General features: G+C 46.1%; 1 protein-coding gene across 1 annotated transcript in view; it reads right to left on the reverse strand.

The window, feature by feature from the left end:
* The window catches only part of macrod2 (mono-ADP ribosylhydrolase 2), a 325,831-nt gene extending 313,089 nt beyond the window's left edge, over positions 1 to 12,742 (reverse strand). The window contains exons 1-3 of the mRNA XM_062464550.1: positions 12,553 to 12,742; positions 11,185 to 11,283; positions 9,430 to 9,522 (exon numbers count right to left, since the gene is read on the reverse strand). Coding sequence (XP_062320534.1) covers positions 9,430 to 9,522; positions 11,185 to 11,283; positions 12,553 to 12,589 — 229 coding nt within the window. The 5' untranslated portion in view covers positions 12,590 to 12,742. The remainder of the gene's footprint in view (positions 1 to 9,429; positions 9,523 to 11,184; positions 11,284 to 12,552) is intronic.
* Between the last annotated feature and the right edge of the window lie 5,641 nt (positions 12,743 to 18,383).

Consider the following 18,383-nt stretch of genomic DNA (forward strand, 5'->3'; position numbering starts at 1 on the left):
AGAAGAATGGAGGCACTGAGAGTGAACCGGCTCTGAGAGAGGGGTATTGTGGAGGCTGGAGGGAGCAGTCGATGAGAGGCTGACTGCGGGGAAGGACTGCGGAGGGATTGTGCACATCCAAACTGAGAGGGTGGATTCCCACCCCTCAGACTCTCTACCACAGGCGGAAAAACAAGGATCTGTCTCTCTCCCTCCCTCCCTCCCTCCCTCCCTCACTCCCTCCCTTTCTCCCCCTCCCTTTCTCCCCCTCCCTCTCCCTCCCTCCCTCCCTCCCTTTCTCCCTCTCTCCCTCTCTCCCTGACTCTCTCCCCCTCTCACTCTCTCCCTGACTGTCTCCCTTGACTCTCTCCCTTTCTCCCCTCAGACATGCACAGCAGCCCTCACTTCCACCCTCATTCCTTCACTCACTAGCATAGCGGCCAAACTTGCAAGTTGCACAGAGCACCCTTGTAGGAATGTGTGTGTCCTCCTATTCTCTGTTTCCTCCTGACTGTCAGTGTGACAGAGCTGCAGCTCGCTGGGTCCCTGGGGCAGGTCCAAGCCTCCACACACAGGGAACGGTTCTGGGATTTCCTGACCTCACCCAGGCGATGCTACAAAACTATGTGGTGGACGGACAGGAGAGAGAAAGAGAGGGTTTTTAAAATTCACCCAGTAGCTTCTCAATCAGTCAGTTTCAGTACAGTGTACCTTCCTCTCAGGGATCCAGCGGTGGAACCACAGTGCCCCCTACAGGTCGTCTCCAGAGCAAGCAAGCCCAGCCCAGCGAGCCTTGCTGCTAGCACACCTGTTCGGTGTGCACACAGCACCCTGAGAACATGATATCTCTCTACCCAACACACACAGCACCCTGAGAACATGATATCTCTCTACCCAACACACACAGCACCCTGAGAACTGGGGACGTGGATAACCAATTCAAATTACTGAACAGGATTAATAAACTCAGTGCAGATGTTAATTGTGAGATTTCTTGTTGTCTTATGAAACATTCAGATGCAGGGGAAGGACACTGGGATAATACTTTAGATCCCGGTGCTTGTCATCAACGTTAGTTATAAAACAATGCCTTAGTAAGCACATATTCATGTTCATAAGCATCTTATAAAGGCCTCATTACCTATTAACTGACGGTCATCTCATCTTGCGATAACACTAACTCCATCCCCAGTGGCGGTTCTACACGGGGGACATTTTACAGGGGCCAGGGCCCCTGTAAAATGTCCCTGCCCCCCCCCCCCCCCCCAAATCCATACCCACCTTGTGCAGCATTGTTCTACTATATTTAATTTCAAATTTTTGATGGCCCTACCTCATTGTTTCAATTGAAACTATTTATGTACAAAATAAACGCTTGTATGATTTAAATGTAAAGCTAAATTAGAGTATTTAATATTAAAATATCATTTGTTTTTGTTTTTAATGTGCCCCTCTGATTAAACACTGGCCCCACCTAGGCCCCCCCCAGTAAAATGTGTCTAGAACTGCCACTGCCCATTCCTAGGCCTAACCCTTACAAATACTATCAACGCATACAGTATATTCTTTAGACATATTCATGTTAATAAGCATCTTATAATGGCATTATCACCTATTAGCACAAATTACAAGCATCCTCTGGATGTAAGTGTTCCTGACAGCAGTGCTGAGTATTTGTAACGGAGGGAGGATCTCGAGAGGGAGTCTATTTGTGTTTTAAGACAAACCCTCTCTCCCCCTCCCTCTCCCTCCCGCCCTCCCTCTCTCTCTCCCTCCCTCTCCCTACTCCCCCCTCGTTCTCCGGCCCTGTCTCAGCGCTCTCCCAATCACTCAAGACCCTGATGGATGGGGACCAGAGTGAAGGAGGCGAAATGGAGGGAGTTGTCAAAGTGCTCTCTTCAGAAAGAGGGAGCAGGAGGGGAAAGGAGGGCAGGAGGGGGAGGAGAGAGAGGAGGGAGAGGAGGGAGGAGAGGGAGGAGGGGGAGGAGAGGGAGGAGGGGGAGGAGGGAGGAGAGGGAGGAGGGGGAGGAGGGGGAGGAGAGGGAGGAGAGGGAGGAGGGGGAGGAGAGGGAGGAGAGGGAGGAGGGGGAGGAGGGGGAGGAGAGGGAGGAGAGGGAGGAGAGGGAGGAGGGGGAGGAGAGGGAGGAGGGGGTGGAGAGGGAGGAGAGGAAGGAGAGGGAGGAGAGGGAGGAGGGGGAGGAGAGGGAGGAGAAACAGGGATGCCAGGTCGATGGCGGTCGGACAGAGAGCCGCTTCTGCTGGGATGACTTTTGTTCTGTCAGGGAGGGGGGGAGAGTGGACGTCTGGGAGGGATAGTAGACGTCTGGGGGGGGAGAGTGGACGTCTGGGGGGGAGAGTGGATGAATCAGGAGCTGCTCTCACCTCACCAGGGTCTCTTTATGAACACCAGGCTGGGTGCTGTGCATCCATGTCTCTCCCTCTCTTGACTCCTGGGTGGGATGTGTGTCTATATCTGTATGTGTGTCTATATCTGTGTGTGCTGCAGCATAAAGTTGATGCATCATAGATATTGGAGGTATGCTGACACTAACATTGACACAGTGTGTGTGTGTGTGTGTGTGTGTGTGTGTGTGTGTGTGTGTGTGTGTGTGTGTGTGTGTGTGTGAGTGAGTGCTTGTACCAACACACAAAATTGGAAAGACCCCTCCATGTGTCCCAGTACAGTATATCTTTGGTGGGTTGTTGAGCTGATGCTATTAACCAGGCTTGTGTTGGTGTGGGCTCCTCCTGTCTCTGCAGTCATTTCACTGTTCAGCAGAGCAGCAACTTCTCTCAGCCACAGGGATCGATTCTCATTCCTGGTGCAACAGTGCAACAATCACAAGTTTGCACAAGCAGTTACCCTCCCTGGCCAAGCCTTCCTGTAGTACAGTGAGCATGTATCTGTGTGTGTGTGTGTGTGTGTGTGTGTGTGTGTGTGTGTGTGTGTGTAGAGAAGGAGAGACAGAGAGACAGTGAGAGAGAGAGGGAGTTTCTACCAGACCTGTACTGTAGAGGGCTGTCACAGAAGAAGATATCACACTGGGTGAGTGTGGGAGGGAGGAGGGGGTTGGAGGAGAAACAGATAGACAGTCTACCCTCGTGGGACCGTGTGAGCCCACCAGCCTGTCCAGCTTGTCAGAATGTAATGGAGAAAGCCTGGACTGCATCACAGCCTGGACACCAAGCCAATACAGAGCTCCTAGCCACGAAGTCTAGGAGCCGCTGAGAAGAAGACAGTGGTGCATAATGATCCTCTAGGCCTGAAGGCTTTCAGAATCTCATATTTATTATCACTGTTGGACGTGTGATAGCCGTTACATGCTCACTGCCACTGTCACGTATGGTGCCTGCTGGGTTCTGTACAGTCTCTGCAATGCTGTCACCTATGGTGCCTGCTGTGTTCTGTATAGTCTCTGCAATGCTGTTAATGTATGGTGACTGCTGTGTTCTGTACAGTCTCTGCAATGCTGTCACCTATGGTGCCTGCTGTGTTCTGTACAGTCTCTGCAATGCTGTCACCTATGGTGCCTGCTGTGTTCTGTACAGTCTCTGCAATGCTGTTAATGTATGGTGACTGCTGTGTTCTGTACAGTCTCTGCAATGCTGTCACCTATGGTGCCTGCTGTGTTCTGTACAGTCTCTGCAATGCTGTCACCTATGTTGCCTGCTGTGTTCTGTACAGTCTCTGCAATGCTGTTAATGTATGGTGACTGCTGTGTTCTGTACAGTCTCTGCAATGCTGTCACCTATGGTGCCTGCTGTGTTCTGTACAGTCTCTGCAATGCTGTCACCTATGGTGCCTGCTGTGTTCTGTACACTCTCTGCAATGATGTCACCTATGGTGACTGCTGTGTTCTGTACAGTCTCTGCAATGCTGTCACCTATGGTGCCTGCTGTGTTCTGTACAGTCTCTGCAATGCTGTCACCTAAGGTGCCTGCTGTGTTCTGTACAGTCTCTGCAATGCTGTTAATGTATGGTGACTGCTTTGTTCTGTACAGTCTCTGCAATGCTGTCACCTATGGTGCCTGCTGTGTTCTGTACAGTCTCTGCAATGCTGTCACCTATGGTGCCTGCTGTGTTCTGTACAGTCTCTGCAATGCTGTTAATGTATGGTGACTGCTGTGTTCTGTACAGTCTCTGCAATGCTGTCACCTATGGTGCCTGCTGTGTTCTGTACAGTCTCTGCAATGCTGTCACCTATGGTGCCTGCTGTGTTCTGTACAGTCTCTGCAATGCTGTCACCTATGGTGCCTGCTGTGTTCTGTAAAGTCTCTGCAATGCTGTTAATGTATGGTGACTGCTGTGTTCTGTACAGTCTCTGCAATGCTGTCACCTATGGTGCCTGCTGTGTTCTGTACAGTCTCTGCAATGCTGTCACCTATGGTGCCTGCTGTGTTCTGTACAGTCTCTGCAATGCTGTTAATGTATGGTGACTGCTGTGTTCTGTACAGTCTCTGCAATGCTGTCACCTATGGTGCCTGCTGTGTTCTGTACAGTCTCTGCAATGCTGTTAATGTATGGTGACTGCTGTGTTCTGTACAGTCTCTGCAATGCTGTCACCTATGGTGCCTGCTGTGTTCTGTACAGTCTCTGCAATGCTGTCACCTATGGTGCCTGCTGTGTTCTGTACAGTCTCTGCAATGCTGTTAATGTATGGTGACTGCTGTGTTCTGTACAGTCTCTGCAATGCTGTCACCTATGGTGCCTGCTGTGTTCTGTACAGTCTCTGCAATGCTGTCACCTATGGTGCCTGCTGTGTTCTGTAAAGTCTCTGCAATGATGTCACCTATGGTGACTGCTGTGTTCTGTACAGTCTCTGCATTGCTGCCACTGTTCGTTTATCATCTATTGTCTTGATGTTATCATATGTCTTTTACTAGGCCTGCTTCCAAGAATTCCCCCTCAGGGATCAATACAGTTTTTTGATTCGAATTGAATTGAATGATATATCCTGCCCTTCCATAGCCAGCCCAGACATGAATCTTGAGACTTGGGACATGGTAGCCCAGACAGGTATAATGATACAGGTGAACAAAAGCCCAAATCACAGAGCTGAATCACACAATCAGCAAACAATCACACTGGAAGGGAATGCTGTAGACGGGTCCTACAGACGATCTGATGAAGTGAGAGACAGACAGGCAGACAGACAGGCAGACAGGCACACAGACAGGCGCACAGACAGGCACACACACAGACAGACAGGCAGACAGGTAGACAGACAGAGACAGGCAGACAGACAGGCAGGCACACAGACAGGCACACAGACAGGCAGACAGAAAGAGACAGGCAGACAGGCAGAAAGACAGACAGACAGGCAAACAGGCAGAAAGACAGACAGGCAGACAGGCTCCTGTGACACTATACTGACGTAACCTTTACAGGAGGACTGGGGGCCGTCACTCTTCCTGTAGCCTCGTAGCTCCTCCTGGCTCAGGTAGACATCAAACAGCACTACCTCATTCACCTGTCCTCTCACCTGCTAGTGGCTGCTTGTGCGGCCTGCTTCACCACAGCTACACTCTGCATCACAGTATTTCCATAACAGGAAGCTGTCAACACATCGCCTTATCCTTTCTGGGGGGGGGGTTTTAATTAAGAAAATTCTCTCCAAAGTTGTTTGTTCCATTTTCTCATTCCAGGAGAGCCCTTGTGACAGCCTTACCTGACAGCAGCTTACGTTTCTACACCTATTAATGCTGATGTCAGTTTCTATAACAATTAACCGCCCTGACAAGAAATGTATTTCCAAGAAACAATAACCGGTCAGCCAGAAAGTGATTTAAAAACTAATTTGGTCTGCTTAGAAAGACTCACTACGCACAAGTTGCAGGGAGACTTTGTAGGAAATTAATTGCTATGTTCGGATTTAATTTCATGCTGACTGGTATTGCCCACAGAACAGGCAATCAAAGGAAAAACAGCCCCACTAATAAAAACGTCCTTGCTTTGTCAAGAACATTGTCATACAGACCCACACACCAAAATCAAATCAATATACCCAAGCCAATAAAGATGCAATCACACCTGCAACAAACAACTGTATTCCAGCGCTCCTGATTGTCTCAACCTGTAAACACTTGAGATCTCCAGCATTTCTCACAGCAGTCAGACTCCTAGTGTGAATCGTGGTCTCATGCCGTCTATGGGTCACTAATACTGAAAGAAGTGATGCCCGCTACATGGCTGGCTGCCTAGCAGAATACCAATGGCCTCCATGAACCTGTTCTGGCCACTAAACCTGTGTGTTCTTTATGGAGTCCATAACCAGATGCCCTCTACACTAAATCGGCTCTGGGAAGAAAAAACCTACTGCATCGAGCAACGGGAGAGGTTTACGACGGGTAATACAGCTCGTGTCAACCTCTCGCTATAATTACAGCAGTCATCAGGAAGACCCGTCCTCTAGACTTCACACTGCTGTTTTTACGAGCTCCACGCAGGGGCGTGAACCAAGCGCCACGCAGGAGAACGGAGCTTGAACTGCTCATGGAAGACAACGGGGGAGGGGGGTGATGGGCAGCATTAAATTGTGTTTGAGATCCAAAGGCAAAGAAAATGACATGGATTAACTGTAATCCCGTGTGAGTGCCGTTTCACGGTTGGACCCAAAAGACGCTCTGTCCATCCCGCACCGCTAGGAGCCAAATCCCATCAGATAAACCTCTAAACACACACGGATTAGAAATCACAGGAATTTCCTAGTAGATTTATCAAATCTCGGTTGAGCTGAGGAGAGACAAAGTGTCAAACTGTTTCTAAAGCTTGCCTAAACCCCAAAACTAATAACACAATTATGTATTTTTCAGATGTATGTCTCTTACACTGAAACCTTGTGGATCGGTAAGTCTGTTGTTTTGTTACTGTGAGGAGGGAAAAGAAAAAGAAAGAGAGTAAATGTGAGAAATCAGAGTGATGTGGGAGAGTGACAGGAGAGTGAGGGAGACAGGGTGTGGGGGGGGGGTTTGAGTAACCAGGAACTAACGTCAGGAAGATAGTGATGCTCTACGCTCCACCCACACTTCTGCCTCCTTACATACCCCACACCCCTGCCCCCTTACATACCCCCCATACCCCACACCCCTGCCCCCTTACATACTCCCCATACCCCACACTCCTGCCCCCGTACATACCCCCCATACCCCACACCCCTGCCCCCTTACATACCCCCCATACCCCACACTCCTGCCCCCTTACATACCCCCCATACCCCACACTCCTGCCCCTTAGTAGTGGTTATATCCAGGCAGCAGGTGTGGAAGTATCATGTCTGCTTCCCCACCCCTGCCAGGCCCTCCAGCCCCACCCCACTGCCCTGTCCTCTGTCCTCAAGTCATGCCCAGGTGACAGTTTGAGCACGTCCTGTCTAACCTCAGTCCAAACAGAATTAAGGAAGAATTAGAAACTCAATGAGCCTGATAATGAAACTTTAATGGGGAATATAAAGCACCCTGACATCCTCTCAAGCTGTGGGAAGCTCTACAACAGCAGCTCTGTAAAGACACCAATCAAGAAGTCCGCTGGGAAAATGGGTTTAACTAAAGTTTTGTGAGGTTTTCAAAAACGGACACGTCTGTCTGTGGTTGACAGGTGAAAACCTTGATGCTCTTTCAGTGAAACCTGACCGTTTAGAAGTCCTCAGGTCGTGCAAGGCTGTTTTTGTCCCTGCACAGACAAGCGCAGACAAGCTGTCCTCTGAGCGCCCTGTCCTCTGAGCGCCCTGTCCTCTGAGCGCCCTGTCCTCTGAGCGCCCTGTCCTCTGAGCGCCCTGTCCTCTGAGCGCCCTGTCCTCTGAGCGCCCTGTTGTCCTCTGAGCGCCCTGTTGTCCTCTGAGCGCCCTGTCCTCTGAGCGCCCTGTTGTCCTCTGAGCGCCCTGTCCTCTGAGCGCCCTGTCCTCTGAGCGCCCTGTCCTCTGAGCGCCCTGTCCTCTGAGCGCCCTGTCCTCTGAGCGCCCTGTCCTCTGAGCGCCCTGTCCTCTGAGCGCCCTGTCCTCTGAGCGCCCTGTCCTCTGAGCGCCCTGTCCTCTGAGCGCCCTGTCCTCTGAGCGCCCTGTTGTCCTCTGAGCGCCCTGTCCTCTGAGCGCCCTGCACACACGGAGGGTCAACAAGAGGTGGCTCCAGTATGCAAATGCCAAACAAAAAGCTTCAGCGTGACGGAAAAAAACTGCATTTCTAATGAGTCGATATTCCGACCTCCTGACAGAATCTTTTGAATCTAGACTGACCTCCTAAACCTCTGTGACCCCACGTGGATTAACATAAACATCAATGCCGTGGGCCGGTATTCAATCAGTGATGGGAACAACATTTTGGTAGGATTTCTTTCCAGTGCTTAGAGGAGGCTGGGAGAAGAGGACTTGTCTTGCCAAAGATGGGATTTAACTGCCTTTGTTCATCCCAAGCAGTCTGTGCAGGTTTCATTTAAATAAACCGTGTACACTGCTTATATACCGTACTCAACCATATCACACTTGTATTACAATAGGTTTGTGAGGGTGTCACAGTATTTGCAAAACGCTTGGTTTCTTTCTCCTACAAGGTTCCTCGCCTTTGTAAAAGCTCTTTGTTGTGCAGATGATTGTGAATAGCAATAGAGCATAAAGTCATTGTTTTTTTCTAATCTCTGCCACCACCTGTAGGAAATCTGCTGAAGAAACAGAATGCCAGCGCAGGAAATGTTTGGAAACCGCCTGTAAATGACCCTTCCATTCAGTCCCAGCAGTCATTGATAGGATATTAGCATTGTGATGAGATCATTTACAAGCGCATCTGTAATACGTACTAATTACAACCTGTAATTACCCTTAAACAATAAACCAGTTGGCTTACTGTTTTGTCTCTGTGTACGTTAGACTGAGGAAAGATGTCACTGGGTTAAGTTGACACAGTAGTTTTGTTCTGAGACAAAAGGTTTGTCTATTAGAAGATTGTTTGCCTTTGTGATTAGATGTGACGACATACCTGACCTTGCCCCAGTTCTCCCTTGTTTACATTTAAATTTAGTCATTTAGCAGTCGCTCTTATCCAGAGCGACTTACAGTGTGTACAGGGACATTCCCCAGAGGCAAGTAGGGTGAAGTGCCTTGCCCAGGGACACAACGTGTCGAACTGACAACCTTCTGATTATTAGGCTGATTCCCTAACCGCTCAGCCACCTGACTCCCTAGATGTCCTTGTTTGAGTCCCACTTTTACGGCAAACAACGTCTACACCCTCTAACAACATTGAGCCTTCGCACAAGGTCACACTTTGATACAGAGCGACAAAGGTACATCAGCAGTTAAGACAAACTAGACAAACACCAGGTGTTTCTGTCTGTCACCTGACCGTTCAACCCGTTTGAGAACCACTTCTCAACTCTGAGCACTAGAGGGCGGAATAACACAACAAACAGCTTGTGCGTTTCAACTGTTGGTCTCTCAGACTCCTGCGACATAGCGATCTTACCTGCATTAACGATGGCGTCCACCTCCAAGATGGTGATGTCGCCTTTGTACAGAGAAACTTTGTCAATAAGGAGGCTGTGTCCATCCACTTCAGCTAGGAGGGAAAACAACAAGTGGACACATCAGTGATCATCAAGACGGACACAGGAATATAAACACACAGAAGCAGAGGGCCAGCCGGGTGAACACAAACATACAGATACTGACAACACAAATGTTTGCTGTAACTTAGTTCACATATTCAGATAAACAACGTTGTCTATACTGTACATGATCCGGTAGGAGACCCAGTAGGAACAGGCTGTTCCCTGACTGCCGGCCGGTGGAACTGTGCGCTTGTGATCCTCCATCTTCTGCTGCACTTTCTATCTGCGTTATTTTCATGTCGCTGTGTATAAAAGTGACTGCTTGATGAATAAGCTGTGAATGCAAACTGATGCTGCTTATTCGGTGGAGTGGTGGCTGAGCGGTTAGAGAATCGGGCTAGTAATCAGAAGGTCGCTGGTTCGATTCCCGGCCGTGTCAAATGACATTGGCCGGGTTTCCCAGATTCGTTAAGAATCTCTTAACGCTAAGAGCTTCTTAAGAACGCTCTTAGAACGCTCCTCTTAACGAATCTGGGAAACCTGGCCATTGTGTCCTTGGGCAAGGCACTTCACCCTACTTGCCCCTGTACTTACTGTAAGTCGCTCTGGATAAGAGCGTCTGCTAAATGACTAAATGTAAATGTATTCACAAGATGCCTCATGTTGTAAGTAATGCAACAAGCATTGCAATCAGAGAAAGGCAGCGGGTATAATATTATGATCATCAGGTCTCAAGGTGGCATGTAGATTAAACCAAATCAAATCAAATCCTCCTAGTTCCACATGCCTGGAGGGCAGAGATGATGTCGAAGGATTTCTTGTAAAAACACGCTCAATATTAGCACTCTAGTGTGTGTCACAGCAAGGTCAGTAGTTAGCAGCTGGTATATTTTAATATTCACTGAGGGCTGTGTATCATTTTAAGTTGAGTTTTAAGTACCAAGTTGTCATGACAATCTACAAAAACCTCAGTAATCTAGTGGCCGTCTTCTTCAGAAACAGGTATAGTGACTTGGATAAGGCTGGAAGGGAGAGCTTCACTTGGAAAAATCCTGTGATTTGAGACTTGGAGAGTTAAACTGCCATTTGAATACTTTGGTTCTTTACATTTACATTTAGTCATTTAGCAGACGCTCTTATCCAGAGCGACTTACAGTAAGTACAGTAGTAGTCTTTAGAAATATGAATACCTGTACCACCATGTAAAGTACCAGCAGTAGTGGCAAACTTTAAAGCTGTGTTTCATGACTACACTGAAATCATGAAAATAATAAGTTAGTGAGTCTGAGAGCAACTGACGCATCAGAAAGAGGAGCAACCTAGCGATGCCAGGCTCCGTGTGGCAGAATGAGGGGCAGCCTAGTGATGCCAGGCTCTGTGTGGCAGAATGAGGGGAAGCCTAGTGATGCCAGGCTCTGTGTGGCAGAATGAGGGGAAGCCTAGTGATGCCAGGCTCTGTGTGGCAGAATGAGGAGCAGCCTAGTGATGCCAGGCTCTGTGTGGCAGAATGAGGGGCAGCCTAGTGATGCCAGGCTCCGTGTGGCAGAATGAGGGGCAGCCTAGTGATGCCAGGCTCCGTGTGGCAGAATGAGGGGCAGCCTAGTGATGCCAGGCTCTGTGTGGCAGAATGAGGAGCAGCCTAGTGATGCCAGGCTCTGTGAGGTCCTCACCTTTACTCATCTGTCTCCAGGTGAGGATCTTCTCCAGCGTCACATGATCAGAACGGTACTGCCTTCGGCGCTCCTCCAAACTCATGTTCAACAGTTTGACTGAAGGAAACAAAACAGGAAAAGCAAGGGAAACTGAACATGATAACACTGTAACAAACTTCCCAGTCCAACAGGTGGATAACACATAGGGGATCACTTAGTGAAGAGTGCAAAACGTTTATTATGAAAACGTTTTTCTGGTGAACGGTAACTCAGACTACCAGTCAGTTTTTGAAAAACTGCTAATTTGTCCCCCTCAATTTATCTTAACATTTTATTTAACGGCCGCATCCTCAGTTATTGTTGTCCCCCCCCCACACACACACACTTGAAAACAAACTGACCCTCCTGTCACCAGTGCAGAGAGTAAGACAGTTTTGGGATTGAGCTGAATTGGATTTACTCAAATTTTACCTAAGCATCCTCAGGCAATGCTGTGCAAGCCCAGAATAGTGCAAGATCTCTCTTTCTCCCCCCCCCCCATCTCTTTCTCTCCTCTCTCCCCCCCCCCCCTCAACTCTCCCTCCCCCCCCCCAACTCTCTCTCTCCCTCCTCCCCATCTCTCTCTCCCCATTGCTCTCTATACTTTATGCTATTCCCCAGAATTCTCTTATTCTACATGAATGAATAAAGGAAATGCGTTGGATCCAGGAACACAGTACTGCTTTTATGTCTGCAACAAAATTATCTAAAACTTTTTTTCTCTCTCCATGGCTCATTGTAACTTGGAAGTTAGAGACATTAGCCTTTCAAATGTGCAAAGAGTATATTGATCACAGGCCAGTCTTGGGGGAGGCTTGGGAATAAATACTGCACACAAACCCTTTTTAGGAAATGGGTAGCCTACACCTTAGGCTGTTGAAAACAATAGGCTGAAGTTGCAGATCACTAGGCGGTAGGCGTGAATGCTACTCAATACTGTAGGCAACTCAGATTCGTTTTGTCAGCCATACAGAAGCAATTGTAACAGGTGAACTAGTCCTGGCGAAACGTACTGTGCATATATTCTAGAAGCTTTCAGTTATTGAAGACATACAATGTCACAGGATTTGAAAATGAGCTATGCCAGCGTACTATGCTACTGTTTTGACAGCGGTGTGATGCTGGAGCCGAACATGAATTGTACGGATACTAATGGCAAAAGGCGCAAAGCTATGCACATCATCTGACACTGCACAGCACTGGTAATACAGAAACCTCGTGAGGCAGTATCCTAGCAAAGGAACACATCTGTCTGATAAAGAGGGCTGTCAATCTATTATACGGGCAAGGGATGAAAGCCTGCACTGGATAATTATACAGATTGGGTTTCACCGAAACAAGCCTTACCTTTTTCCTCCTTCCAGTCCTTTTTCTTTTTGTTCATGTTGCCGATATTATTGGACGAATTACTGCTTTTTGACTGTGTCAACCCCAGACTCACAGCGAGTATGTTCCGGCCACTGAAAGAGAAAGTGAAACAACCTCTGAACGATGTTTCACCTGTGAAGCTGTCAGATTTCTATAGAGCTCCGTTCATGCAACCGACCCTGAACGTGCAGTAAACGATGTGTTGGCGCTACGGCCAAACGATTGGTTGTGAGGACAGGGAAGTGGATGTGCGATAGGACCGCATGATGTGCCACTCAGATAAAAGCTGCACGCGTACGCGGTAGGGGTTGTTGGTTTCGATGGTACCAGTAGCAACGGCGGGGTGGGTTACATATAAACCGTCTGTGAAAGTGTAGCTCATGACTGACTGAAGAACGGTATGGGGGGAATTTCCATATTTCATGCACTGGCTCTGACTACATCACTTTGTCAAAGGCAACAGTGCTGGTTATGTCTTAGCTTAACTTGGTTTCCGAAATGAGGGGAAATGTAGAGGTGCATTTAGGATGAAACGAAAGCTAAGAGCAATGTTACACTTAGAAACAAAACTGGTTGCTTAATTCAGCCACATGTGCAGAGCAGCATTGTCTCACACGCCGTCTAATTATGCTGGGTAGTGCGTCTAGATACAATTTAGAGTTTAGCCCGCTGCCGGTGTAGGCTGTGACTATGTCACGTCCAAACATTTCTTAATCACATAGGTTCGCTTTGAATACAAATTTAGATTTGTATTTTATTTTTTATAGTCTACATGTTTATTATTCGAGTGGGATTTAAGCGCCTATTGTGTCGGCTAATGTTATCACTCCATTCGATGTATTTCAAACCGATGTTTCATTGAATGTATTATTGTGCGTCTATCGTTACAACAATAACTGTCATCATAGGATTGTATAATAGGAACCTGACGTGAAGCATGTAAGGACCTTTAATTATTTTCATTATGTCAGCTATGTGAAGAGGAGAGGGAGAGAGCTATGCTCCACCGTCTGGCTGTCATCTGTTCTCTTTTCGGATCTGATCTAAACCCATCTGTCTGGGTCCACGGGAATCAGTCGCTATTGGCCCAACTGCCTTTAAGAAGGAACACAGTCCTGTGTTTCTAGCCTTACTCATGAAACAGGCTGTCTAGATATCAAACTGACCCAATCAAGGCCCAGAAACCATATGAACAAAAAACAAAATTGCTTTTCTACCCTTTCAAAACACTATTTCAACAGACGGAGACAAGGGCTTTTAACAGAGCTACCGAGTCTTATTTTAGTGAGGCAGGTGGATGAGTAAGTGTAAATTAAAGCACAGTCGAGAGGGCTTCAGACTTTTTGAGAATGAAGACAATGACTAGGAGACTGCAATGTTTTTTTCAAGAGTCATATACGGCTTCTTACATAAAATAGGTATGCTCACATGAATCAGATGCGAAGAGACAGAGTAACTAAGAAGCGTTTCAGTGGAAAAACATCGTCACAAGTAGCCTAGTGTGTGTGTGGGGGGGGCTGGCATAGCAGACAGTTAAGGGGTTACAAGCTATGCTTGTAGCTTGATTGGGTTAATAATATCTGTAAATATAAAATACCAATTCTAAGACATGTGCTTCTGTAGTAATCCCATATGTATTCCCCCTCAGGTTGGTCAACTCCAAAATCTAGATTTACTGGATGAATTTAGGACTGCAATGTTGTACTCAAACCACTAGATGTCAATCTTGCATTGTACTTGACAGTTGTTAGAGTTCAAGTTTAAATTTATGGAGCCAGTAGTGTGATGCCAGATGCAACATGAATGTGTTCTAGTACATTTGGTCTCGTATAAGTGTTAATTTGTTTAACAATATTTATGAGACGATCTGTAGACCGACTTGCTAGCATAAAAAAATATATTAATCATATTATTAATCAAATCCTCAAGGCATCACAGATGGGCTTGTTTCAATATCTCCACACTGATAATGAAATAACAACACTTTTTATTTGTTTTTCTTTTGTTAGTCCCGCTGCCAAATACCAAACATGCGAATGAACACGATAGACTGATGAACTCCCCAGTGGCCCTGGGGCGTGTGAGTCCTGCTACTCTAGCTAGCACGTACACCTGCCATTTGGCAAGCTGGCACTTTTGGCACCATTGTGAAGTGTTTCATACGCCGTTCATCTGGCTTACATCAATGTAAATCGATTGGTTTTTATTCTCTAGCGTAGCTAATATTGTGTCGGATCAGCTGTCCCAATGCGTGCTACACAAATTATCAGGTTTTCAGGAAGAAAAAATATTGGTGCGAGAGCCCGCACCAACAGACTTTGTCGGCAAGTTATTTAGTCCTGTTTTTTTATTGCAATATGATCTGCTATTGAATATTAAACCGATCCCTTGCAGTGTTTGACAAAAACAGAAAGTGTAAGAATGCTCTTGCTATGTAGAAATCACCGTGGACAAAAACGCACACCCTTCACACTCAAATACACCCTCTCACACTGCCTCAATGTTATGGTTCCTGTCATTCTCCAACAGGTTTATTCTGGACTTAATGTTTGATGCGCGGCCAAGAGATGTTGCGGCAGATGTGGACTTGGCTGTCTTTGCCCAGTAAATATTTCACTTCGACAGCATTGGCAGCTTCGAAGCTGGAGCAGAGCTTGTAAACTCCGTACAGACTATGTACTACAGAGCCGACTTTAGCAATACGGAATACAACTCTGTCGTTCAGTGTTATTGTCATGGTTACAGTAGCCTACATACTGAGAATCCATCGCAGACAGTTTAGTCCATAGACATATACATATATGTATAGTCTGTGCTGTGGCCCTTGAGGATGAAATTGCGTCAACAAAAACGTTTTAAAAGTAATGTTTGCCTACATTTAAATACATGCTTTCAGTCACGGACATACAGTTCGAGGAATAGTCCATGGTTCCATGTTTAGATTAACACCGGTTTTTTAGAGTTGTTTTGTGGCGTTTTCTGCTATATTTGATTAGGTCCGTTTGAAAAGGACAGGGAGGAAAGATTGAGAATAGCAAATAGCCAAGGCTGCAATTGAATCCTAGCCTCAACCCCGTAAGACCCCTTGTTGTAAAACAAGGGGTCTAAAGGTGATGTATACAACATCACCTTTAGCTCTTTAATTGCTAATTTCTTTTTTTTGAAAGACCAAATTTATCCAATAGCATTGCAAGGCAAGACAATAGGACCCATTGGTTATGTAAATGTGGTCGTTCCAAAAAAATCTTATTTGCAAATGTGTTTTTTGGAGAGCTAAAGGTGATGTTGAAATTTTAAATCGGGTCTTACAGGGTTTTAAGGCCATGTGGTAAATGCTCTACCCGATTAGCCACTTTTAAGAGAAATGGTTTAAAAAAACAAACAATGGAAAGTGTTTTCAAATCCCAAATATAATCATATAGCAACACAATTAAGATTAACATTGATCTCCTCAAAAGAAAAACAGAACCAGAGATCATCGTTTCATCACTGAAGTAAGGCAGAGCCTGGGGCCAGGCTTTCAAAGATAATTACACCAAATACTGGTTATTATCTTAGTGTCAGCATCTGTAAGTCTATTTGAATGTTTTAGCTTCGCATTGTTAAGGACAGTACAAAATGGTTGCCATCTTAATCTGTTGATGTACTTTAATGGAGAACTTTTTTTTTCTCCTCCCATTCGACTGTCACACCTCATTTGGAGTTAACCACAAGTATCACTAAACTATCTGAGACTTGGACCTATTTCTCCACAGGTCTTTGGTACTGCTGTATGCATATTTAACTCCAAGTACGCTTTGTTGAAATAAAAATATTATATACAGTACGAACTGTAGTTAACAGTAAATCTATACTTTATGGATACTTATCCACCTCATGGCAGATGTCAGGTCAAAGGGGCCACCCAATAACAGCTTTAGATGAGGACTGACTGCATGCGTGTTAATAATACAAGTATATAAGGATCAACATACAGTGAAGAGATGTTAGTGGATCAGGTGCCCATCATCCATGCCAAGCATGTGAATTCATGTGGAGACCATGTCAAAGTAATTACTCTTGGAGACTGAGCCAGAATTCTGACAAACTGCCATTCCAGGTTTGCTCCAGATGTTCATTTCTTGTCAACAACATACATAAACATATATGTGTTGGAACGAAGACCAAAAAAAAAAAAGGTTTCGAACTTGTGGAACAAGCTCTGAATCTGAATGGACAATCCCTGGAATCTCTTAAGGTCTGCTACCAGTGAACATTAGGGCTTGGGTTTGTCATTTGGTTGCCACAGGGTATAGTCTGGTGGTTTATGTGGCATCGTTTAGAACTCTCAAGTTGAACACTTCCTAACCCTGACCCCTGGTTGAGTCCTGCTAAACATCCTGCTCATCTGTTCCACAGCAGCAAACCATTCTGACTGAAACAGTACAAAAGGCTCAAAGTAAATCCTCAATCATGGCATGTTTTAGTTATTTACCACAGCTAAATCTATCAATTTGAACAGTTTGTTCCAGTGTGCAGGTGTGTTCCAGTGTAGGTTGTTGTATTTCTCTTGTTCTTTCAAGTCAGGGTCTCACCAGACAGTAATATTTCACTGGGGCTGCATGTTTGGGCTAGATCTACCTTACCAGTGCTTGAATTAAAAAGCAGCATGTTATAAGCTTTCCTTGCAGGATTCTTGATGGTTGTTGCTTAGTTAGAATGTCACCCTGTTATTTTACCTTCTCAAACAAAGGCTTCCTAGCCCATCTATTCACACTAAAGCAGGCCTGATTCAACCAGCAGGAATGTTTTGGTGATCAGCGAGTGCCCATTTGCTATTGAAGTTTTCATTGTGAATTATTTCCCAGGACAGTTTACCCCATGTAGCTAAACAAAATATAAATCTTTCCATTAATTATTTCTAACAGCACCGCAGAGCATAATGCACACACACACACACACACACACACACACACACACACACACACACACACACACACACACACACACACACACACACACACACACACACACACACACACCACTTTAAAAGAGTGTTTCTGTTAGCATTGCTCTGAGGCCTAAAGAGGTGATACTGATGTACTGTTTTCCTGATTATTCCTATTGCAACTTTGTAGTTAGCGCGTTTATGGGTGATTTTAGGTCATTTTCCTTACGGGGGTTGTGCTAATAGCAGTCTTCAGAGCCGATGATGCTATGTTCTATAGGGATAAGACTTTTAATGAGACACTTTTTCCATTGAATCATACATCATGTTTCTGGGGGCAATAAAATGTGGAGCTATTTGGCATTTTGAAAGGTTACACGTCAGCTTCATGGGTGGCACTGAGAGGACTCAGGGGGGATCATTTTACAGGAACCTGGACAAGATCTAATTGTATACCCTCAGCTTTGTTAAATCCTTGTGTCTTACCTGGAGAATGCAACCTTGAGCTAAACCTTGGGTTTTCAATTCCAAATGTCCACTCAAATCAATTGTACCCATCTGCTCCCCCACGTCAACCGTATTGTGGATGGAAAGGGACGTCGTTAGGCTGAAGCCCCCCTAAAATGTTCTTCAGCCCCCCTAAATAATTTGGCAATAATTTATTAATCTTTTCTTCCTTTCTTTTCTTCTCTATCATATACTGAATGCAAGCAAAACTACTGAGCAAAATCACACTTTCTGATTGAACTGATGAACTGTCTGAAACAATGGATATCCACGGCCCCAAAAGGGCCACCCAAAAAATTGCCTCAAGCTACGCGCGCAAACATGCCACTACCCTTGGGGCTAAGCATGAATACAAGTTGGTGGGCATCTGTGCATT

This window comes from Osmerus eperlanus, chromosome 6 (assembly GCF_963692335.1).
Source record: "Osmerus eperlanus chromosome 6, fOsmEpe2.1, whole genome shotgun sequence".
In the NCBI taxonomy this organism is placed as follows: Eukaryota; Metazoa; Chordata; class Actinopteri; order Osmeriformes; family Osmeridae; genus Osmerus; species Osmerus eperlanus.